The sequence below is a fragment of the Carassius carassius genome, chromosome 34, assembly GCF_963082965.1.
Source record: "Carassius carassius chromosome 34, fCarCar2.1, whole genome shotgun sequence".
Lineage (NCBI taxonomy): Eukaryota > Metazoa > Chordata > Actinopteri > Cypriniformes > Cyprinidae > Carassius > Carassius carassius.
The window spans coordinates 6,065,761-6,087,432 of record NC_081788.1 but is presented as its reverse complement, the minus strand read 5'-3'; the positions used below and the strand labels follow the sequence as shown (position 1 = coordinate 6,087,432).

At 36.2% G+C, this 21,672-nt stretch overlaps 1 protein-coding gene across 2 annotated transcripts in view; it reads left to right on the top strand.

The window, feature by feature from the left end:
* The window catches only part of LOC132115376 (dynamin-1-like protein), a 36,535-nt gene extending 15,903 nt beyond the window's left edge, over positions 1–20,632 (top strand). For both annotated transcript variants that reach the window (XM_059523823.1, XM_059523822.1), the window contains 9 exons: positions 778–1,116; positions 12,014–12,134; positions 13,798–13,953; positions 14,711–14,800; positions 16,907–17,005; positions 17,089–17,202; positions 17,287–17,396; positions 17,487–17,646; positions 20,367–20,632. In XM_059523823.1, coding sequence (XP_059379806.1) covers positions 778–1,116; positions 12,014–12,134; positions 13,798–13,953; positions 14,711–14,800; positions 16,907–17,005; positions 17,089–17,202; positions 17,287–17,396; positions 17,487–17,646; positions 20,367–20,423 — 1,246 coding nt within the window. In that variant the 3' untranslated portion in view covers positions 20,424–20,632. The remainder of the gene's footprint in view (positions 1–777; positions 1,117–12,013; positions 12,135–13,797; positions 13,954–14,710; positions 14,801–16,906; positions 17,006–17,088; positions 17,203–17,286; positions 17,397–17,486; positions 17,647–20,366) is intronic.
* Positions 20,633–21,672: the final 1,040 nt, after the last annotated feature.

The window sequence follows — 21,672 nt, the reverse complement described above, 5'->3', positions numbered from 1 at the left end:
TTTTAAAATAATTGTATACTTTTATTCAACAAAGATGCATTAAATTGACCAAAAGTGGCATTAAAGATATTCAAAATGTTATAAAAGATTTATGTTTTAAATTTTGCTTTGAAATTTCTATTCATCACAAGAAATTCTGAAAAAATGGCAATCACAGTTTAAACAAAAATATGAAGCAGCGCAACAGTTTCAAGATCGATAAAAATCTGAAATGTTTCTTGAGCAGCAAATCAGCATATTAGAATGATTTCTGAAGGATCATGTGACACTGAAGACTGGAGGAATGATGTTGAAAACTGGAATAAATATTGCAATAGAAAACATTTTTCCACAATATTACGGTTTTACTGTAAATTTGATTAAATAAATGCAGCTTCGATGAGCACAAGAGACTCAAAAACTATACAAAACCATTGCTGCCCAGTCAATAATTTACAGTCATTGTGTTTTTCTATTTTCTATTTTATATATAATAACTTTTTTTTTTCATGAAAGATTCCTTTGAAAGTTTCATGGTTTCTGAAAGGAAGAGACCAAGGCTGCATAACATCAAGTTTAATGATCTAGAACAAATTGAAATGAGCTTTAGAGATAACCTAGTAAATAGATGCCGTTTTTATGTTTGTGCCCTGACTGAATCACACAGAGGATTATGGGATATTATAAGAAGCAATAGATCAGAACCAATAGATCTCTGGTGCCTTCCTACTTCTTCTCATGCTTCGATCCACTTTTTACTTTCCAATCCTATAATCCCTTTTTTTTTTACTTCACCAGGAGCCAACATGACTTGAACACCCAAAAGAGTCTCGCCGACTCCTGCAAAGACGAGCAGGCATTCCTGCAGCGGTATTACCCGTCATTAGCCTCCCGCTGCGGCTCCCGCTACCTGGCTCGCACCCTGAGCCGACTGCTCATGCATCACATCAGAGACTGTCTCCCAGAGCTCAAGACACGAGTCACAGTGCTCACGGCGCAATACCAGTCCCGACTCCACAGCTACGGCCAGCCTGTGGAAGATCACAGCGCCACCTTACTGCAGATCGTTACCAAGTTTGCCAGTGACTACTGCAACACCATCGAAGGCACTGCCAGGCACATCCAGACCTCTGAATTGTGAGTACCTAAACCGACATGCTTAAGGACGTTTTTCTGCAAAACAAGTTTCTTTAAATTATTGTTTTCTTATTTCCTCTAAAGGTCTTTTCACATTAAAGGGATAGTTCTCAAAAAATATGTTGAACCAATAAGCTGCTCGTTTCTCAATTGATTTGGTGTTTTCCAAAACCATAATTTAATCTATTTCAAAGATTATTTTGAAAATTGATTAATCAAACAGTTATTAGAGTGATTAATTGACTAATCAATGATTATTTTGGTTATTGCTTAGGCTTTGATCGATTATTTAGCTTTTGCAGTTTGTTAAAATATTTGAGTTATGGATATTCTATACATATTCATAGAGAGCTGTTTTATAGCAGAAAATGAAGTTGTAATTCTAACTTGAAAGTGACACTGATGCTGTATTTCATGTTTAATCAGAATTTGCTATATTAGTGTGTGGTTTTTTAGGAGCTCTTGGTACATTCATACATACATATATGACCCGAGAACAGACATAATAACAGATTTATGCATTATTTACTGTACAGTTGTATAAATAAAAATGTGTATATATATTTACATAATGCTTGAAAGACAATCATCCACATCGCTATAATCAGATGCTTTCTTAACTGCTGTTTTCCCACAGGTCCATGCTTTTTGTGTGTTTATTTTGTTATTGAGAGGCAAATGCCCAGCACAATCAGTATTTTCATATTCTTAACATCGCTCTCAGCAGCGACAGGATGTTCTCTAACAGTAAACTGCTGCTTGTGTATATCAAACTTCTTTTTACCCCTAAGCAAAGAACAAAAAAGAACATCGTCTTGAGTCTGTTGGGGTCTTTACACATGACATCATCATTTGTTTGTAATTTTGTAAAGCTTTCCTGCACTCTACTGCTTTGTCTTCTTTTGGATTGCAGGCAGGAGGGCTGAATTACAGAATTACACTGAATTACACTTGTCAAACTGCATTATGGCAGTGACTATTCAACAACAAAAAATTTTTCAATTTTTTTATTGACAATATTGTCAATAGTGTTGACTAATCATTTCAGCTGTAGTTCAAACTAACATTGGCAATCAGGATAGCAAACTCAGATAGTCAGAACTACAGCTCTTGATCTGTCATTACAAACATGGTCTTTTGTGAACAAAGGGGAACTGGAGCACTGCTGGTATCCCTTGTATCCTCTGGTGCTCATGGAAGGGTAAACTGTTCATGAAAAAGAATTTGGCAAAAATCCAGGTCCAGGCACTCAGTAGGATGCAAAAGTTAAAAAGCCTTTATTGTTTAAAAGGGCTAAAGCATAAAACACCAACGCGTATCAGCCCACTGGCCTTCTTCAGGGTGTTGGTAACAAACAAACAGAATCAAGCCATACTTATAGTTGCATTGATTTCAGGTGTGCCACTCTTGCAACACAATTTCTTTGCCACTAGAGGCAATAGTTCAGATCATGTCTGATACCAAAGGTTAAACCAAACAGGACCAAATGAGACATCTCCAAGTGGAAGAACAGGAATGACACTACTGAAAATATCCAGTGTACTCCACACAATATACTCCAAAGGTAAATAAACCAGATACACATCATAATTCTCAATTAAGATTGTTCTAAAACAACATGAATAGTGTACAAAAATGGCAAAATGGGTCTGTTGTATTCAAAAAACAATATACTGTCCCTATAGAGACACAACAATTATAAAAATAATAAAAAAGGTCAAAATCTTCATTGAGACCTGGATGACTAGTGGCCTTCAGGGAATAAATCCAATATGTCTCCCTCTGTTTAAGGCGTTTGATTATATCCCACCCCTGGCATCAAGGCGAATAGCCTCAATACCCACTACTCGTAAGGTCAAATCCCTCCCATGTTTTGCCATTGGAATGTTTGGCCATTGGATAATTCATATTTCCAGTCCGAGTGGCATACCTATGCTCAGCTACCCTGTTCCTCAATCTCCTTTTAGTAAGGCCTACATAAAAACAGCCGCATGTACACTCTAATCGATAGACAACATGGGTAGTATTGCAATTAATAAAGCTATTAATAGTGTAAGTCTTATTACTGAAGACATCCATAAATGTAGCAGTTTTAGCCATATTCTCACAATAATTACAATTACCACAAGGAAAGTTTCCATTGGGTTGACTAAGCCAAGTTTCACGTTTAGGAGCGGGGAGGTAACTTCTTACTAACTTGTTTTTAATTGTAGGGGCCCTCTTAAAGCTGATCCCAGGGGGTTCCATGAATATTTCCTGTAAAGTCGGGTCACATTCAATGATGTTCCAGTTTTTCTTAATAATGTATTTAATTTGGACAGCCTCCTTGGTATAATGAGTGACAAAGTAGGGTTTCTGAGTTAACACTCTTTTGGGTCTAGACTTAAGCTGACTCTTCCTTTCAAGTGATTGTGCTCTATTATGAGCTAGAACAAGAGTTTGTGTTCCATATCCTCTTTGTCGAAAATGCTGCTGCATATCCATCGATTGATTTTGAAAAATCCTGATCTGAGTCACATATATGCCTTAGTCTCTGGATCTGTCCAAAGGGTATGTTATCAATAAGCCATGGCGGATGAAAGCTATTTGCATGCAATAGGGTATTATGATCTGTTGCCTTTCTGAAGATAGACGTGTGTAAGAATCCCTCATTATCTTTTGAAATCCTTAGATCCAGAAAATTTATGGCGTGTAAGTCATAGTCCAGACTAAATTTAAGGTTCTCATTTAAGCGGTTTACATAAACATGAAAGTCTACAAGTTCTTTTTCTGAACCTGAGAACATCAGAGTAACATCATCAATATATCTACCCCACCACAAGATTTTATCCTTAAACGGGTTATCTTGGGAAAATATATAGCGTTCCTCCCACAAGCCTAAAACGAATTGGCATAATTGGGAGCAAAACATGCGCCCATTGCAGTCCTCTTTTCTTGTCTATACAGTTTATCTTGAAAGAGAAATATGTTGTTCTTTAAAGTCCACTCAGTAAGTTGCACTATAAAGTCACTGGGAGGCATCACATGTTCAGGTCTGAATGACAGATAGTGTTTTAAAGCCTCTAGACCCTCGCCATGTACAATATTGCTATATAAAGACTCCACATCCATTGTGTCCATGATACAGGAGCCTATGTTACATATTTGCTAAATTTTCTTTAAAACCTGTGTAGTATCCTGAATATAGGAGGGCAAATCTGTAACAAATGGCATGATTAAATAATCCTCATACTTAGAAGCAGGTTCTGTTATTGAATTCCCGCTTATTATCGGTCTACCAGGTTGATTTTCCAGATCCTTATGGACTTTGGGGAGCATATAAAAAGAAGAAAAACGTGGGTGTTGACAGAGCAAAAACTCATTTTCATTCTTAGTAATCCAATTATGTGATTTTGCCTCATTTAGAAATTGCTTCAGCTCTCTTCTCATAGTGTTCATTGAATTGGATGAGGGCTTTGAGTAGTACTGAGTATTATCTAGTTGGCGAAGGGCTTCACTTATATATTTTTTCTTGTCCCACACACAGACAGCACCTTCCCTTATCAGCACTTTTTATGATTATGTCATATCTCTCCGAAAAACATTTGAGTGCTTGAGATTCTTTTCTTGTGAGATTGTGCTGTGTGACCTTTTTTTGTTTAATGTAAAGCTTTTCAAATTCATAGGACACCTTTTTAGTGAAGGTAGTTGTAATAATAAAAACTTCGTATTCATCCGGAAGAAGGAGGCGGGAACCGGCGGACAATCAAAATGACATTTTAATAATTCCAAAATAAACACAAAACAGCGCACCAGCCCCTCACGGACGACTGATGCGCTCAAATAAAAAAGCAAAACATAAACTAAAGCCCAGGCCTGGTCCTCTCTCGTCCTTCACTGTCGTCGCTCCAGTTTTATATCCTTCCATCTCCTCTGTGGGACTCGAGACCGGTGGTGGGTCGCAGGTGTTGCTGATTTCGCAATCACTCCACCGGCCTCGCTCGTGTTCCCACATCCCTCGGCCCCGCCCCACTCGTCACAGTAGTCAATGTGGGATTTGTAGTACAAGGTGAAAAGTTAGACTTAGGCAGAAATGAAGAGTTTACCGTGGTGGTTGAGTAGGTTGCTGTACCCAGTGCGTTCTGTGAGTACCAGACCTTCAAATGTAAACTCCTGTAAAATCGATAGAGGTCCACTTTGGTGTCAAATGGTCAACCTGAATTTGTAGGAGAAAATGAGAGACCCTTGGACAAGACAGAGACGCAGTCATTAGATAGGGGGAGGTCTGAAATATTGATTACTGCCGATTCTTCAACCGGCTCCTTGTGATTGGTGGTGGCCAAGAATGGTGTCTACCGCTTTCCACCCCTCCGCATTTTCCTCTTCCTCTTTTGTGAGATTGGTTGTGCTGTCTGGGGCGAGATTCCAAAAAAGCATTTCTGTCTAGAGTATCATCAATTTGAAAGTTCCCATCCCTCTTGTCACGGTCATTAGTGTTATCCCCTTCATCATAGTTCTCATCATCAGTACTTGGGAGATTAAAAGACACTCTTCTTTTTGTCAGATGTCCCTTCTTGCCCCAGCCGTATACAGAACACTTGCTATAGTCATTACGGTCTCGCTTAAATTTTATTAATTTTCCTTGTTTCAATTTTGTTGACATTTTGGCAAGTTCTTCTTTTCATTTATTTTCAAAAGGCAACCTGTGTTCCTCTGATTCTGTCTGAGTGAGCTCAAATTTTAACTCCTAAATCTGAGATTGTAAAGCTGACTTCTGCTTTTTGGCTTCTTCAATTAACAAGAGGATTAAGTCTAGGGAGCATTTATTGAGAATTGCTTCCCATTTATCTTTGAAATCCACATTATCATAACCAAATGAGGGACATTTATTAAGTCTCAAACCTCTTGGAATCATGTCCTGCCTCGAATAGTCAGATAAGGTGATAATATGAAGATTCAGCTTTACCTCTTTTTCAGAAAGTTTTTGAAGATCAATGTACAGCTTACGTGTATCTGTCCCTTGTACATGTTCCTGATCAAAATCCACTGCTAGAAGAGTGTCTTCTACGATGAAAGCTTTACCCTCGTCCTTGGTGTAGGATTAAGATTTGTTTGTGGCCATGTTGATCTTATTGCGGGTCCTCCACGTTCAAAAGTAGAACGGAGCTGCTCCTGTCCAGGGTCACCCTAAATGATCCTCATAAGACTGAACAAAGGGAAACTGGAGCTCTGCTGGTATCCCTTGTATCCTCTGGTGCTCATGGAAGGGTAAACTGTTCATGAAAAAGAATTTGTGAAAAATCCAGGTCCAGGCACTCAGTAGGATGCAAAAGTTAAAAAGCCTTTATTGCTTAAAAGGGCTAAAGCATAAACACCAATGCGTATCGGCCCACTGGTCTTTTGTGAGTATGACATGTGGACAATAAGCAAGCTAACGTGGAGTAAATTCAATATGAATAAAAATCCCCCCAAAAATTAGTTTTTGCCCATTTTTGTAATGCTTCACACAGCAGAAAAAAAGGTCTTTCATATCCAGTGTTGGTCATCTTACTTGAAAAAAGTAATTAGTTACAGTTACAAATTACTTCTCCCAAAATGTAATTGAGTTAGTAACTCAGTTACCATATTGTAAAAGTAATTCGTTACTCAGCAAAGTAACTGTGACGTTATTTTTTATGTTCTATAACTCTATTACATCCTATAACATATTTAATATATGAGATGTTTATATTAACTGATTGAAGAATAAAAACACTATAAGAATTTTAGAAAATGTTGTATTTATTTGAACTCAATAGATTGCAGCCTGCCATATGATATGCATAGAAATAAAAGCATTTACAAATCAATATTGAAAATAAAATTCAAGTACAAAATTAAGACAAATTTAAACTTGGGTAAAAAGAAACAAAGGGAAAGCTGGCCATTAGTGCAAATCTCTGTAACTGTATATTAGGCCTAAAGTTACTGCACATTAAACATAACACTATCCAACTCTTATGATGCGTTCACACCAGATGCAAATAGAGCGTCTGGCGCGAGTGATTTCAATGTTAAGTCAATGCAAAGACGCGGATAGACAACCTCCGAAAATCAGCGAAACACATTTTTAAATAAACCGCATATTTGAGTTTAAAACAACTACATTCTCGCATGAAATACTTTAAAAACTACATTTCATGACACCATAACAGTAATATTTAGAAAATTATCTGAATAAAAATGGTGGTTGAAAATGCTGCATGAACTCAACTGGCAGAAGCCCCCCATGACGCGAATTTGTGTCTGTTGTGAAGTTAATTTCACACGCGAATGAAGCGTATGAACTCAAAATGTTCAAGCGTCCAACTACGCGCGAATAGCGCGAGTTATTCGCGCAAGTCGTGTCTGGTTTCAACACAGCATTAACTATTCAGTACAGTTAGCATGTGTTGATGTGAGGTGGTTCATAAGATTTGAGTTGCTTGAGGCAGACGTGGATAAAGTCTTTTTTCCTGGGCATAGCGTGCATGTTACAGAAACATTCTTGCCTTTATTTTTCGTTACTTCTAGTTAGAGAACGGCATTATTGCTGATGCCGTCTTGTGTTTAGTGGTTGTCAGAGCATGCAGTGAGACAGCGTGAGCAGGGCACCGCCCACCCAGCCAATCATCATCGGATTTGCAACGGTGTCAGGCAGCTGATGACACCTCGTGCTATTCAACCAAATTGTAGTAACGCGACACTTTACATTCTCAGTAAAGATAACGGCATTGCAACGATGGGAAAAGTAATTAATTAGATTACTCCGGTATTGAAAATTAAACTCTGTTAGTATCGCCGTTATACTTAAACGCCGTGACTCCCAACACTGTTTATATCTTCATCATACCTCTACTCACCTTCCACCAAACAGCTGATGGTAGCCATTGATTTCCATAGTATTTTTTTCCCTACAATGGAAATCAGTGGCTACGGTCAACTCTTTGGATACCAACATTCTTCAGAATATCTTCTTTTGTGTTCAGCAAAAGAAAAAACATACAGGTTTAGATCAAATGGAGGGTGAGTGAACAATGGCAGATTTTTGGGTGAACTATCCCTTTAAACTTGGGGTCAGAAAGCAGGAATCCCAATTAAAAGCAGTGTTATGGTATCGCAATGGTTTGCGATAAACAGTGGTGGACGAAGTACACAAATCAAGTACTTGAGTAAAAGTACAGATACAAATAATAAAATATTACTCCAGTAAGAGTAAAAGTACTCCTTTTTCAATTTTACTCAAGTGAAAGTACAAAAGTACTCGAGTTTTTATGTACTTAAGTAAAAAAGTACTGAAATTTGATATAGGCTACTTAATTAAATTTTATATTCGCACATATTTTTAATAATCCTACTGCTCAAAATACCTGGGATTTTTTCCAAAATAACCACCATATGGAGTCAAGATATATTTTTGTTGTTGATATGGACTACGCTGATGAAAGTGATGTTCACTGTGAAGCTTACACTGTGATGTACCTGAGAGAAAACAGAGATGACCATCTGATTTTCACCAGTAAGAACAAAGTATTTTAAAGTTTGTTGTTTTACAGAACATCACAGTTAGGACTATATATGACATGATAATAAGGCCTGAAGTTAGGAAGAACATTTTAAAGGAAAATATAATTATATTTTCATAATGATTCCCCCCCCCCCCCCCCACACACACTTTTTATATCACGGAAATTCGTGGAATATTGTCCAGCAGTTATAGATTTCTAAGCCAATTAAAAGTTAGAAATTTGAGAAAAATTTAAGATAGGCGAAATTTAATTAATATTTAAGATAGGATTAAATTTAATTTATTGCCTATTGTATCCACTACCAGTCAACAGTTTTTGAACAGTAAGCTTGTTAATATTTTTTAAAGAAGTCTCTTCTGTTCACCAAGTCTGCATTTATTTGATCCAAAGTACAGCAAAACAGAAAAATTGTGAAATATTTTTACTAAACTATTTATATTAACTGTTCTTTATTTGGATATATTTCAAAATGTAATTTGTTGAAATTTCAAAGCTGAATTTTAAACATCAATACTCCAGTCAGACAATCCTTCAGAAATAATAAAAAAAAAAAAAAGGTTTCTTTGATGAATAGAAAGTTCAGAAGAACAGCATTTATTTTGAAATAGAAATCTGGAATAATCTGAAATAGAAAATTATGTCTTTATCATCACTTTTGATCAATTTAAAGTGAGGTGACATACAGCCAAGTATGGTGACCCATACTCAGAATTCGTGCACTGTATTTAACCCATCCAAAGTACACACACACAGCAGTGAACACACACACACCGAGAACACACACCCGGAGCAGTGGGCATCATTTATGCTGCGGCGCCCGGGGAGCAGTTGGAGGTTCGGTGTCTGGCTCAAGAGAACCTTAGTCATGGTGTTGCCGGCCTGAGACTCGAACCCACAAAAGAGTCCTTGCTAAGTAGAAGTGCTCATTTCTATAATTTATTTTCCAAAAAACTAAAATTATATTGACTGTAAGATTTTGAATGATATATAGTGTACAATGTTGTAAAAGCTTTTTATTTCACATAAATGCTAATTTTTGGATCCTTATATTCATCAAAGAACACTGAAAAAAAATACTCATGTTTTAAATATTGATAATCAGCAAATCAGCATATTAGAATGATTTCTGAAGGATGTGACACTAAAGACTGGAGTAATGATGCTGAAAATACAGCTTTGATCACAGGAATAAATTACAATTTAAAATACATTCAAATAGGGAAAAAGGTTATTTTAAATATAAAAATATTTCACAATATTACTGTTTTTTGCTGTACTTTGGATCAAATAAATGCAGGCTTGGTGAGCAGAAGATACTTCTTTAAAAACATAAAAAATATTACTGTTCAAAAACTGTTGATTGGTAAGCTATATAGATTAAAGAAATGTTATATAGCCTACATATATAACCTATATATATATAATTTCTGTCCCCCTCACTTCTGAAAAGATGGCTACGCCCCTGGATTTTTAACTTCTCAAACCTTGTCTGTGGTGTAAAAACACCCCTGGCCAAACAGGGTGCATCTCTTCCCACTTTGATAATTACTGTAGTTATTTATAAAAATTACCTCAACTTAGCACCAGCAAGCTTGTTAGCTAGACAGTTAGCATCAGCTAACAATATTTACTTATTTTCAGTACGGTTATGAATAAACATTCATGTCTGTCTACTCGTCTAGTAAATCCTGACGTTACTGTTGATAAACAATATAAAAACAGATGTCACATAGGGATGGTAGCATAATAAAACTGTTAACATTACGGCAGCGGGGAATTTGAACGTGCATGAGTTATTGTATTTAATCTGTGTAATTTTAATGTTTGTTTTTTTATTCATTTTGTTGTTGTTTTTCTTCCTAAAATTGATGTGTCTGCATCGTCTGCACTCGAGTATTTCAGTGGGCTTAAATAGATCACTCTTTACAACGGATTTAGTTCCCAAACAACTGACAATTTTGACCTAAATATGATTTTCAGTTACAATAATTAATCCAAAATTTCGACATTAGTAACTTACTTTTAGCAACATCAGACGCACGCACGCTCACAAGATCTCCCGGTTCTTACTTCTGTAGACTCGCACTAAACGGTTCATTTGAATCAGTGAGTGGTCGACTCCAGAACAGCTGCAATCCATAGACGGTACGCTGCAATCGGATCATTCTAATTGGTAAACGAATCGTTTGGTGCGATTTGCGATCCGATTTAAAAGTTTATTTTGAAAAGACTCAGTTCGTTGATGATGAATCAAACACCGCTTCTGCGTGTCAGAGCACGTGATATATTATAGGGAGTAACGATATGTTTTATGAAATGTAGTGAAGTTAAAAGTACGATTTTATGCTTTGGAATGTAGTGAAGTAAAAGTAAAAGTTACTCAAAATAAAACTACTCCAGTAAAGTACAGATACTTGAAAAAATTACTTAAGTACAGTAACGAAGTAAAGCTACTTCGTTACTGTCCACCACTGGCGATAAATGAGTGATTTTTATGAGTGAATCTTCAAACACAGGTGAATCTGTCCCTGTTCCCGAACCTAATCCATAGCTTAAGGCTTTAACAATGTCTGATTTGTAACAATAAAACATAGCAGTTCATTTTCAGAAGTTGTAATGATGCTTTCTTTTTACTGAAATAATGTGAAAGATATGTGTAATATAAATTTTTAGATATATTTTAATACAGTTCAATTTGATAATAATTTAATCAAATAAATATTTTATCGCATCTTGAATATCGCATTATTTAGCATGCTATCGCATTTTTCTTCAATATCACACCGCTATAATTAAAAGTTTAGTAAAGCCAGCCAATTAGGTTTGAACTTGTGAACTTAGAAAGCTCTTGCCATTTTTGAGCACGATAATCATCAAACAGTCAAAGAACGGGTCATAACTGTTATTTGTGGACCCACTTACTAAAGGCTGCCTTCTTACACCATGCTATTGAGTTCGACATACTGTCATTACCAAGACTACATTCCTGCTAAATCGTTTTTTCTGTGACTTCAGCAGCGTCTCAGTCTGTCATTTTCACACCGAAACTCATGACAGATATCAAGCAACACCATGTTTACTTTGTCTGCTTGGCTGAATCTGACAGGCAGAGAATCGGCGAGTCTGCCCAGCTCCTTATTCACACCCTGTTCACTGCTGGATGAAATGCTGTTCATCTCTTATATCTGGCTAAGCCCACAGCAGCTATCGATTAATTAAGTGCCTCGTATTGACATTTTCTGGCTGGACGGTTGGGTACGAATGCACGCCTGTGTGAATGTGCCAATGTGCCTGTGAATCCCAAAAGTGCTGCATGATTTAAACATTTTGTGGATTGACTGACTGACTGTGTATGCATGTGTTAATTGTAGGTGTGGAGGAGCTCGTATCTGTTACATATTCCACGAGACGTTTGGAAGAACCCTGCAGTCTATTGACCCACTTGGAGGACTCACTGAGCTAGACATTCTCACAGCTATTCGAAACGCTACGGTATAATATTTACATGTTTATACATGCATGTGTGTGTGTTTGTACAGATAAACATATACAGTACTTTTTGAAAACCTTTGTGGATCTTCTCAACTTCCTTTTCTCACTTTCTTAAAAGTAAAGTGTGCATTTTATGCACCAGAAGTGTCACCAAACCTAATTGCAAGAATATAATGAAATGGTTTTTTCGGATGCAGTGTTATGGATGGTACAATGCATCATATTCATGTCCTCAGCTTGAAAAGTTTTGGAAACTTCAAATAAATGCTGGATCAGAATGTGGTTCCCGTAGTCATGGAAAATCTAGAATTTTAAAATTATGATTTCCAGTCCTTCAAAAAATCTAACAAATCTTAATGTTAATAAAATAATTTCTTAAATAAAATCTTTAAAAGCGTTGGAAATTCATGGGGATGTATGTATTGTATAACTACACTAATGTTCAAAAGTTTGGTGTATAAAAATACAGTAAAATCAGGAATATTGTGAAATATTATTACAATTAAAAGTAGTTGCTTTCTATTTGAATATATTATAAAATATAATTTCTTTTTGTGTTGCAAAGCTGAATTTTCAGAATCATTACTCCAGTCTTCAGTGTAAAATGATCCTTCAGAAATCATTCTAATATGCTGATTAGTTGCTCAAGAAACATATATCTGATGATTATTATCAGTGTTGAAAACTTAGCTTTGCACCTTAATATTTTTTTGTGAAAACACTACCAAAAAAAATCAGAAATGAATTTATTAAATTGATAAAAAATGACAGTAAAGACATTTAGAATGTTGCAAAGGATATATATTTGAAACAAGCGCTGTTCATTTGTATCCTGATTTCCACAAAAAATGTTAACCGTTTTCAACATTAATAATAATAACTCTTGAGCAGCTAATCAGAATATTATTATGATTTCTGAAGGATCATGTGACACTGAAGACTTGGAGTAATGATTCTGATAATTCTGCTTTACAATCTCAAGAAAACATAATTTTTTTTAATATATTCAAATAAAAAGTTATTCAAATTGTGTTTATCAATATTTCACAATACTCCTGATTTTACTGTATTTTTGATCAAATAAGTGCTGAAAATAAACATGTTTAAATCTTAATTAAAGTTTAATTATTTGGGGTGCACTATAAATATCGGCCGATAATTAATGCGCATCTCGTCAGTAAAGCCGGTTCTCTAATCAGCGGTATATTCCATCAGGTGCGTGATTTCACATAGAGCAGCTGTTACTACACGGAGCCATTGTTGACTGACAAGCTGTGCAATTCCACACTGATAATGAACATGAATTTGCGCAGCTGGTCAGTTTTTAATTAATTATCGGCTGATATTTATTGTACACCCCTATTAATTATTCCAGACTTTTGACTGGTACTCTCTCTCTCTCTCTCTCTCTCTCTCTCTCTCTCTCTCTCTCTCTCTCTATATATATATATATATATATATATATATGTATGTGTGTGTGTGTGTGTGTGTGTGTGTGTGTGTGTCTAACATATTTCTACTGGTACAACTTTTTCTCCATGAGTGCAATCATAAAAGCCATGGAAAAATCATTGGTCAGAATTTGTGGACCCACTATAACACTTGTATAACAGATGCAGATTAGATGTGGGTTGATTGTATTTGGCTGTTGTGATGGATGTAGGGTCCTCGGCCTGCACTGTTTGTTCCTGAGATCAGTTTTGAGCTGCTGGTGAAGAAACAGATCAAGAGACTGGAGGAGCCCAGCCTGCGCTGTGTGGAGCTCGTACACGAGGAGCTTCAGAGAATCATCCAGCACTGCTCTGCCTACAGCACACAGGTGCTTCACTGATTATTAATATTTGATGCAGAACGTCCATGCTTGTATTGTAACTTGTGTAGTTAGATGTTAGAGGAGAAGTTCACTCAAAAAAAGATACAATTCTTCCAAATGGATTCCCCTTCAGTCCATCCAAGATGTAGGTGAGTTTGTTTCTTCATGGGAACAGATTTGGAGAAATGTAGCGTTACATCACTTGCTAACCAACGGATGCCATGCAGTCAATGGGTGCCGTCAGAATAAGAGTCCAAACAACTAATTAAAACATCACAAGTAATCCACACCACTGCAGTCCATCAGTTAATGTCACGTGAAGTTAAAAGCTGTGTGATTGTAAGAAACAAATCTGCATAGTACATCAAACTCTGCTATTTCAAACAAGCAAGTTTCCCATTTCTGTGAAGAGGAGAGTGAAAGCTTTTTACAGGCACAACAGATTGACACACACAGACTCAGAACAGCCTGCATTAGAATTCTGCTCCTCATTCTGCTCTTATCTTCTCTGTCCTGCTGCCTTCCTTCAGTGTGTACATTTGTTTTACATTAAACATTTTTTCGGTTTCCTCTATTATATACATAAATGTAACTTCAGAATGTGTGCTGGAGGGAACACGGGGAACAGATTTAATGCTCATAATATTTGGAAGTGCGTTGGGTGAATATTACGCTTTCACTCTTTCACACGGGAAGTGTAAAATTGCTTTTAATAATTGACAGCTAACCTACCATATGTATGTCTGTTTGTTTATGTCCAAAGGAGCTTTTGCGGTTTCCCAAACTGCATGACTCAATAGTGGAGGTTGTTACCAGCTTACTCAGGAAACGCCTGCCCATTACCAATGAGATGGTAGGAACACATGCCTGTAGCTGCACAGAAACACACCAGACACTTACACTTGCCCCGAGGGCTGTTCTTATACAGAAAGCAATCTTTTTTAAAACAGTAGAAACATCAAAATGATAAAAGACCAAACTGTATAATAACATATATTAATTAAAATATGAAATGAGTGGTCAGAGTTCTCCAATTTGAAGTTAAACAATCAGTGTTTTAACAGTTTCTGAGTTCAAGGCACATAAAGGCCTTTATTCAATCATAACGTAGTCAAATTATGTCCAAGTCTCATTAAGTTTTACAATGCAATACCTAATGCACAGATCTGTATTTAGACATCTGAATTGTCTTTACATTCATATATACTGCATGCATTAATTGTTATCAGGGTTAGTATTGGATATGTGATTGTGTATGCACCTTATTTGTACAGTACATGTTTTACAATCTTTAGCAAATCATAATAAAATAAATATGCATTTTTCACACAATGCATTTTAATGTTGTGATGCCTAAATTCACATTTTGAGTTAAAACTGAGGTGAAAACACGAATCTTTGTGGAGAAATAATTCACTCTGATTGCATGGATTCCTATTGAAATAACTTAATTTCACCAAAAATCCACAGTTCTAAAAATTCACCAAACAACGCTGAATGAGACCAGGTCCTAACTGATTTTTAGGGTTGTACTCTAAATGTATTAAGATAAATTAATGTATAATGTTAATATCTGCCATTTATTGGATATCAGTTATCAGTAGTAACATTAAAATAATTATCGGCTTATTGATATCACCCAGTATTATTAGTGTTTTTTAATTTATTGGTATCTTGTTAGTATTGGATATGTAATTGTACATGCTCATTTCCCATATTGTTACATTTAATTTAATTTTAATCATCCAATACTCACTGACAAGCACTGTTGGGAACGTTACTTTAAAAAAGTAATTAGTTATAGTTACTCACTACTTGTTCCAAAAAGTAACTGAGTTAGTAACTGAATTACTCTATAATAAAAGTAACTCATTACCAGGGAAAGTAACTATTTGCGTTACTGTAAAAAAAAAAAATAAGTTGCTATATGTCAAAGAATTTGTTTTCGAGATTTATTGCACGTCAACAGAGAGCAAGAGTTTTATCCTGCACTCTTTGTAAGAAAAGTGTTTTTGGCCACTAGCTTTGTAGATGCATGTGTCACACATTACATGTACACATTACATGCACGTTCTTGCCTTTGACTACAATGAATTTAAAGTAGTGCTTATATCTCCACCTTAAAAATGCCAACTTTTCATCGGATTGCTCCTGACTCGCCATTTCTGCTGCTGCTGCGAATCTCTGTGTAGCTGTTGCGTGCGTGTGACTGTGTGTGTTTTTGGCGCCGCTGGCGCGTGTGTAAAAACACTGGCTCTGATTGGGTATCATGAAACACATGACTCTGCCTTAGCCAATAATAATCGCTTATCTCGTTATTAACCCACCTGCTCACTCACTGTGTGAGACAGGGGTGAGTTCGGATTACATAGTTTATTAAATCAATGCATAGTAATGCACCGCATTTAACGTTCAGTAACGTTAACGGCGTTGTAACGACGGGAAAAGTAATTAGTTAGATTACCCCGTTACTGAAAAAATAACTTTGTTACCTAACGCCGTTCTTTTAAACGCCGTTATTCCAAACACTGCTGACAAGTAATCTTTAAAAACACCATTATTTATAATTTTCATGAAATCATAATAAAATGAACATCTATTTTAAAGTGCTGTCATTTTGGCAAAATTTTCACTGACCAACTCGAAATCACCAAAAATCTGATTTCAAATATTTGAAAATCGCATAACATTAAATGTGTGAATTTTTGGTGTTTTATTATTATTAATATTATTTTTATTATGTAATATTGTCTAATTATTCGATATTGGTGGTAACATTAAAATAATTATCGATACCGATAGTCTTACTATTATCGGACTGAATTTTTATTTGCTTCATCCCTACCCCAAAGGCACACAACATATATCATACACAACACATGCGCAACACATCCAAAGAACCATTTTGGGCAAATTCTGAAAACATGTCATCATGTTATCTCATGTTTCTTCTTCTCAGGTTCATAATCTAGTTGCAATTGAGTTGGCCTATATAAACACCAAGCATCCTGATTTCACAGACGCTGCCCAAGTGTCTGCATCTGTCAACAGCCAGCAGGTACTGAAACTCTCTCTCTCTCTGTCTCTCTCTCTCTCCGAATCCAAATGGGAGTAGTTTTTGTTTTATCGTCTCTTTCGCAGGCGGAGGCTGGGGATGGAGGTAAGCGATGGAAGAATGAGAAGATGCCTTCGGAGGAGAAAGGCCCTGTGCTGGGGTTTGGGAGTCCCAGTAAAGCCATCAACCTGCTGGACACGGTACATCTTTGCTATCTCATAACTGCAGAAGTCAACAATACCTGCACGTTCAAAAGAAAACAACTTCTGAAAATGTTTCTGTAGGCCGTGCCAGTATCCCGCAAGCTGAGCACTCGAGAGCAGAGGGACTGTGAGGTCATCCAGCGTCTCATTAAGTGCTACTTCCTGATCGTGCGCAAGATCATCCAGGACAGGTCAGATTCATAGTGCCTCTCCATAGGAGCCAAATAACTGGACTAGGGGAGCCACTTCACATCTGATGGGTTTTTTTCTGCTTTTTATAGTGTGCCAAAGACGGTGATGCACTTCCTGGTGAACTTTGTGAAAGAGCATTTGCAGAGTGAGCTGGTGGGTCAGCTCTACAAACAGCGTCTGCTGCAGGAGCTGCTCATCGAGTCTCAGGAAACAGCTCAGCAGCGCACAGAGGTTGCACAGATGCTGGAGGTAGTATTGGATATGTCATCTTTAATGACATTTATCGCCATGGATTGATTTTATCGGGTTACAAGAAAATGTAGGAAATGGATTTAATTGTGAACTATTAGTAGGCTATAGCTTAATGCTTTTATGAATGATAATGCTAGCTACAGCATTCCAGTCCACACATGTCCAACTAAGTGACAGTCTGGTGAATAATCTGCTATAAAAGAAAAAATTCTTTAGAGGTTTTTCACAATTACGTATTGCTGCCAAGGTATCCAGTCTTTGCAGTGCTTTGTTATATGGAGCTGTTTGGTAGATTGCGATCTATCTAATTTGTTTGACTACACCGTAATTAATGAAAGTCGTGACATTTGCCAAATATGGTATCTCATACTCGGAATTGGTGCTCTGCATTTAACCCATCCAAGTGTATACACACAGCAGTGAGTAGGGAAAACACACACACACCGTGAACACACACCTGGAGCAGTGGGCAGCTATATTGTTCCAGCACCCAGGGAGCAATTAAAATGCAAAACACTTTAATGGACAGTAGAAAAAAAAACTGGTGTTATACGATGTTCTGCCTTGGTTTCTCCAGGGCTTTTCGAAGTTACGGCTGAGAAACCCATTATTTTATTGGAAAAACAATGAAATTAACTCAAGATTAGTGGTCGACAAGTATCGCCAAGGCCGAGATTTCGGCCGATATTTACATACAAAAAAAGTGATTTTTGGCTTGCGTATCTGCAGAGGCTTTACACCTGATGTTACGCTTTTTTTTTTCTTTCTTTTTTTTTACATAAGTTAGATTTCTCAAAAATATTCCACATATACTCACAATCACTTTTGGGACTTTTTTGTTGGTAAACATGAATATGCATGTCTATTGAGAAACCACCGCTGCATGAAATACAAAAAAAATTCATCTAGGAGTGACAATTCATGTCAGGAATATCTATGTATTTTGCTGGAAAACCTTCTAGATTAATATTGATGTCATTTTGTTAGACGATTAGTATTTGGATTCTCAGATGTTTTTTTACATTTCATACAATGATATATTCAAATAAAATTGCTCATGAATATTGATCAAATATAACACCTTTGCTGTAGTTGAAGTATAATTAGTCATTTTAAAGAATTATTCAATCATTTTAAAAGCTAGTCATTAGTTTTATGTTTCACTGGCTCCAAATAGAAAATCATATGCATATTTTGAATGCATTACTACTACTTGTGATTTAAAATGTTTAGCAGCAGTGTTTCAGTTCACATACTGAGAGTCTGCTGTGCTTTAGTCGCTAGGCCGTTTGTACTCTCGTAGAAGTTGTCTTTAAATCCATCCCATCTAAAGCACCGCCTCAACAGCCGTACACATCGAGGCAGTTTTATATGCCATGGCAAGTTTAAAGTAGTCCAACTTTTAAAACCGAGACTCCTCTTCCAACCCGTTGCACTGGATAGCTGGTGTGTGGTTGGCGTTCTGACGCACTATAGCTAACGCCACATCATCATCTAATGTCAGCCTTGCATTCTGTTCTCTTATGCTACATCTGGCTGTCTTTGGGCACAGTAATGTGTTCTGTGTGTGCACAGTATGTCTTCAACAAACAATCAACCATATGGACTGTCAGTGTTGGGGAGCTTCTTTGAAACTGTCAGGCTACAAGCTTCTCATTATTAATGGACCGTAGTTTAAAGTAGTTAAACATTTTGTACACAAGTAGTTAGTAAGCTAATAAAAATATATCTCTATAATGAAGCTATTTTAGCAGACAATGAGTCTCATACACTAACTTTGTGTTTGCATATTACTAACATATTGGCTGTTTATTTGTACTTATTAGACTATTAATTAAATTAGTAGTTATTAGGCTATTAATAGTTATTAGACTACCCCATGTCTAAACTTAACAACTACTATACTAACTATGAATAAGCAGTAAATTAGGAGTTTATTGAGGAAAAAGTCATAGTTAATAGTTAATAATGAGAACTGGTCCCTAAACTAAAATGTGACTGAAAGGCTTCATGCAGAAATCATGATCCACGAGTAGGTTGCACTAATTTTTTAAATCTTAAAATATTGGTCACACTTTATTTTAGGGTCCAATTCACACTATTAACTAACCATTAACTATAACTTTTGCCTTAATTAATTCCTTATTTGATGCTTACTTATAGTTTATAAGGTAGTTGTTAAGTTTAGGGTATTGGGTAGGATTATGGATGTCATGCATTATATGTACTTTATAAGCACTAATAAACAGCCAATATGTTAATAATAGACATGCTAATAAGCAGCTAGTTATCAGTGTGAATTGGACCCTATACTAAAGTGTTACCAAAATATTTTTTATATATATATATTTTTTTTTAATTAAGTATAACGTTTTAGAAATGTAAACTAAGGGACTTTAAAAAAGTATTTGTTATTTTATTAATAATAATAATAAAAAATTCTTTTAAAATAATTATTTAATAATTATTAATCATAATAATTTCTGAGCAACAATAAAAATAGCACAAAAATCAGCAACAAATAAAAAAAAAACCCTCTGATGTGCTGGCATGTTAACAATAACCAATAACTAATAAAGTTAGTAATTATATCATTTTAGTTCTACATTCCCTAACTATATTCCCTAGTTATTAGGTGCTTTAGGATCCCAAACCAACCGGTTTTTTTGCGGTTTGCTTTGTGTTACTAATGCTGCTGTCTCTTTCTTCTCCTTTAGGCGCTCAAGAAAGCCAGTAGCATTATCTCAGAGATCCGGGAGACTCATCTTTGGTAGCCAAACGTCCTCATGAACATTCAGTCCAGGAAAGTGTTTACATGTTTGTGCGTGCTGTATGTGTGAGTGTGTGATAGAAGTCAAATACACCATCTGAAGAAATGCAATGCCTCTGCGAGCATGAACAATCAACAAAATGTGTACAGTTTTACAAATGCTCCTTATTTCTATCGTATATGCACTGAATTCATGTTTGAGGTCAGAAGTGTGTGTGTGTGTGTGTGTGTAGTCTGTGTCGTTATCTTCAACCGTATCAATCATAAACGTCTCGTAATGGTTTTTCGCCATTATGACAAATACTCTTTTATTTAACATTATAAGAATTAAGTAGAGTCTCAAATGCTGCTGAGAGCCTCCCAAGAACAATCGAGCTCTCATACTCTCACATGGTTGATAACAGGAATCACACAACAATGAACATTTGTATTTTTTCATCATTTACGCAATGTCATTCCAAACCGTTTGCTACTATAGAAAATGTTCACACTGCTTTGTTTTTCCATTCAGTGAAAACATCAAAGGCTTTCAAGCTGTGAAATGGACTAAAAAGCGTCATAAACGTACCATAAATCATCATAAATGTAGTCGATGCGACTCATTCATTACTGTAGTTTTATGTCAGGAACAGACTGAAAGTGAAATTACATGACGGTGAGTAACTGACAGATTTCAGTGAACTATTCCATTCTTGTGCTGTAAATGTCATGTAATAAATGTAGTGTCCAGGTGTACAGTAAATATAAGAAACAAAGGCCCGCCCCTTTATTAGATTTGGTCAAATTTGTGCATGTTGGCACAGTTGTATGGTACATACAAGTTATTACAGCCAATATAGGCTAAAAACAAAAGCAGGGATGATATATTGATAATGTGAATGAGATAGACAAATGAAAATCAGTTATGATATTACATTTCGAATAATTAATGATGTAACATGTGTCTAGATGTGGTGCAAATAAATGGTAGTGCAATGTGAAGAGCCACAGAACAAAGAGCTATTGTGTTTGGTTGTGCTCTGAAACACTTCAAACCACGCTTGGATGTGCCGGAGACTTGACTGCCATCTAATATTTATGCTTGTATGAATATTTATTGTGAGAGTGAGTACGCCTGTGTCAAAGAAGGTCACATGACACAGAACAAAGATCTGAAAACAATGGCAGTTTAAAGCAGTGAACACTAAGAGTGAACGGTGTTTAGTGGCAGATACCAACTGTGCGAAATGAACGGCCAGTGGGGCTGTGGAGAA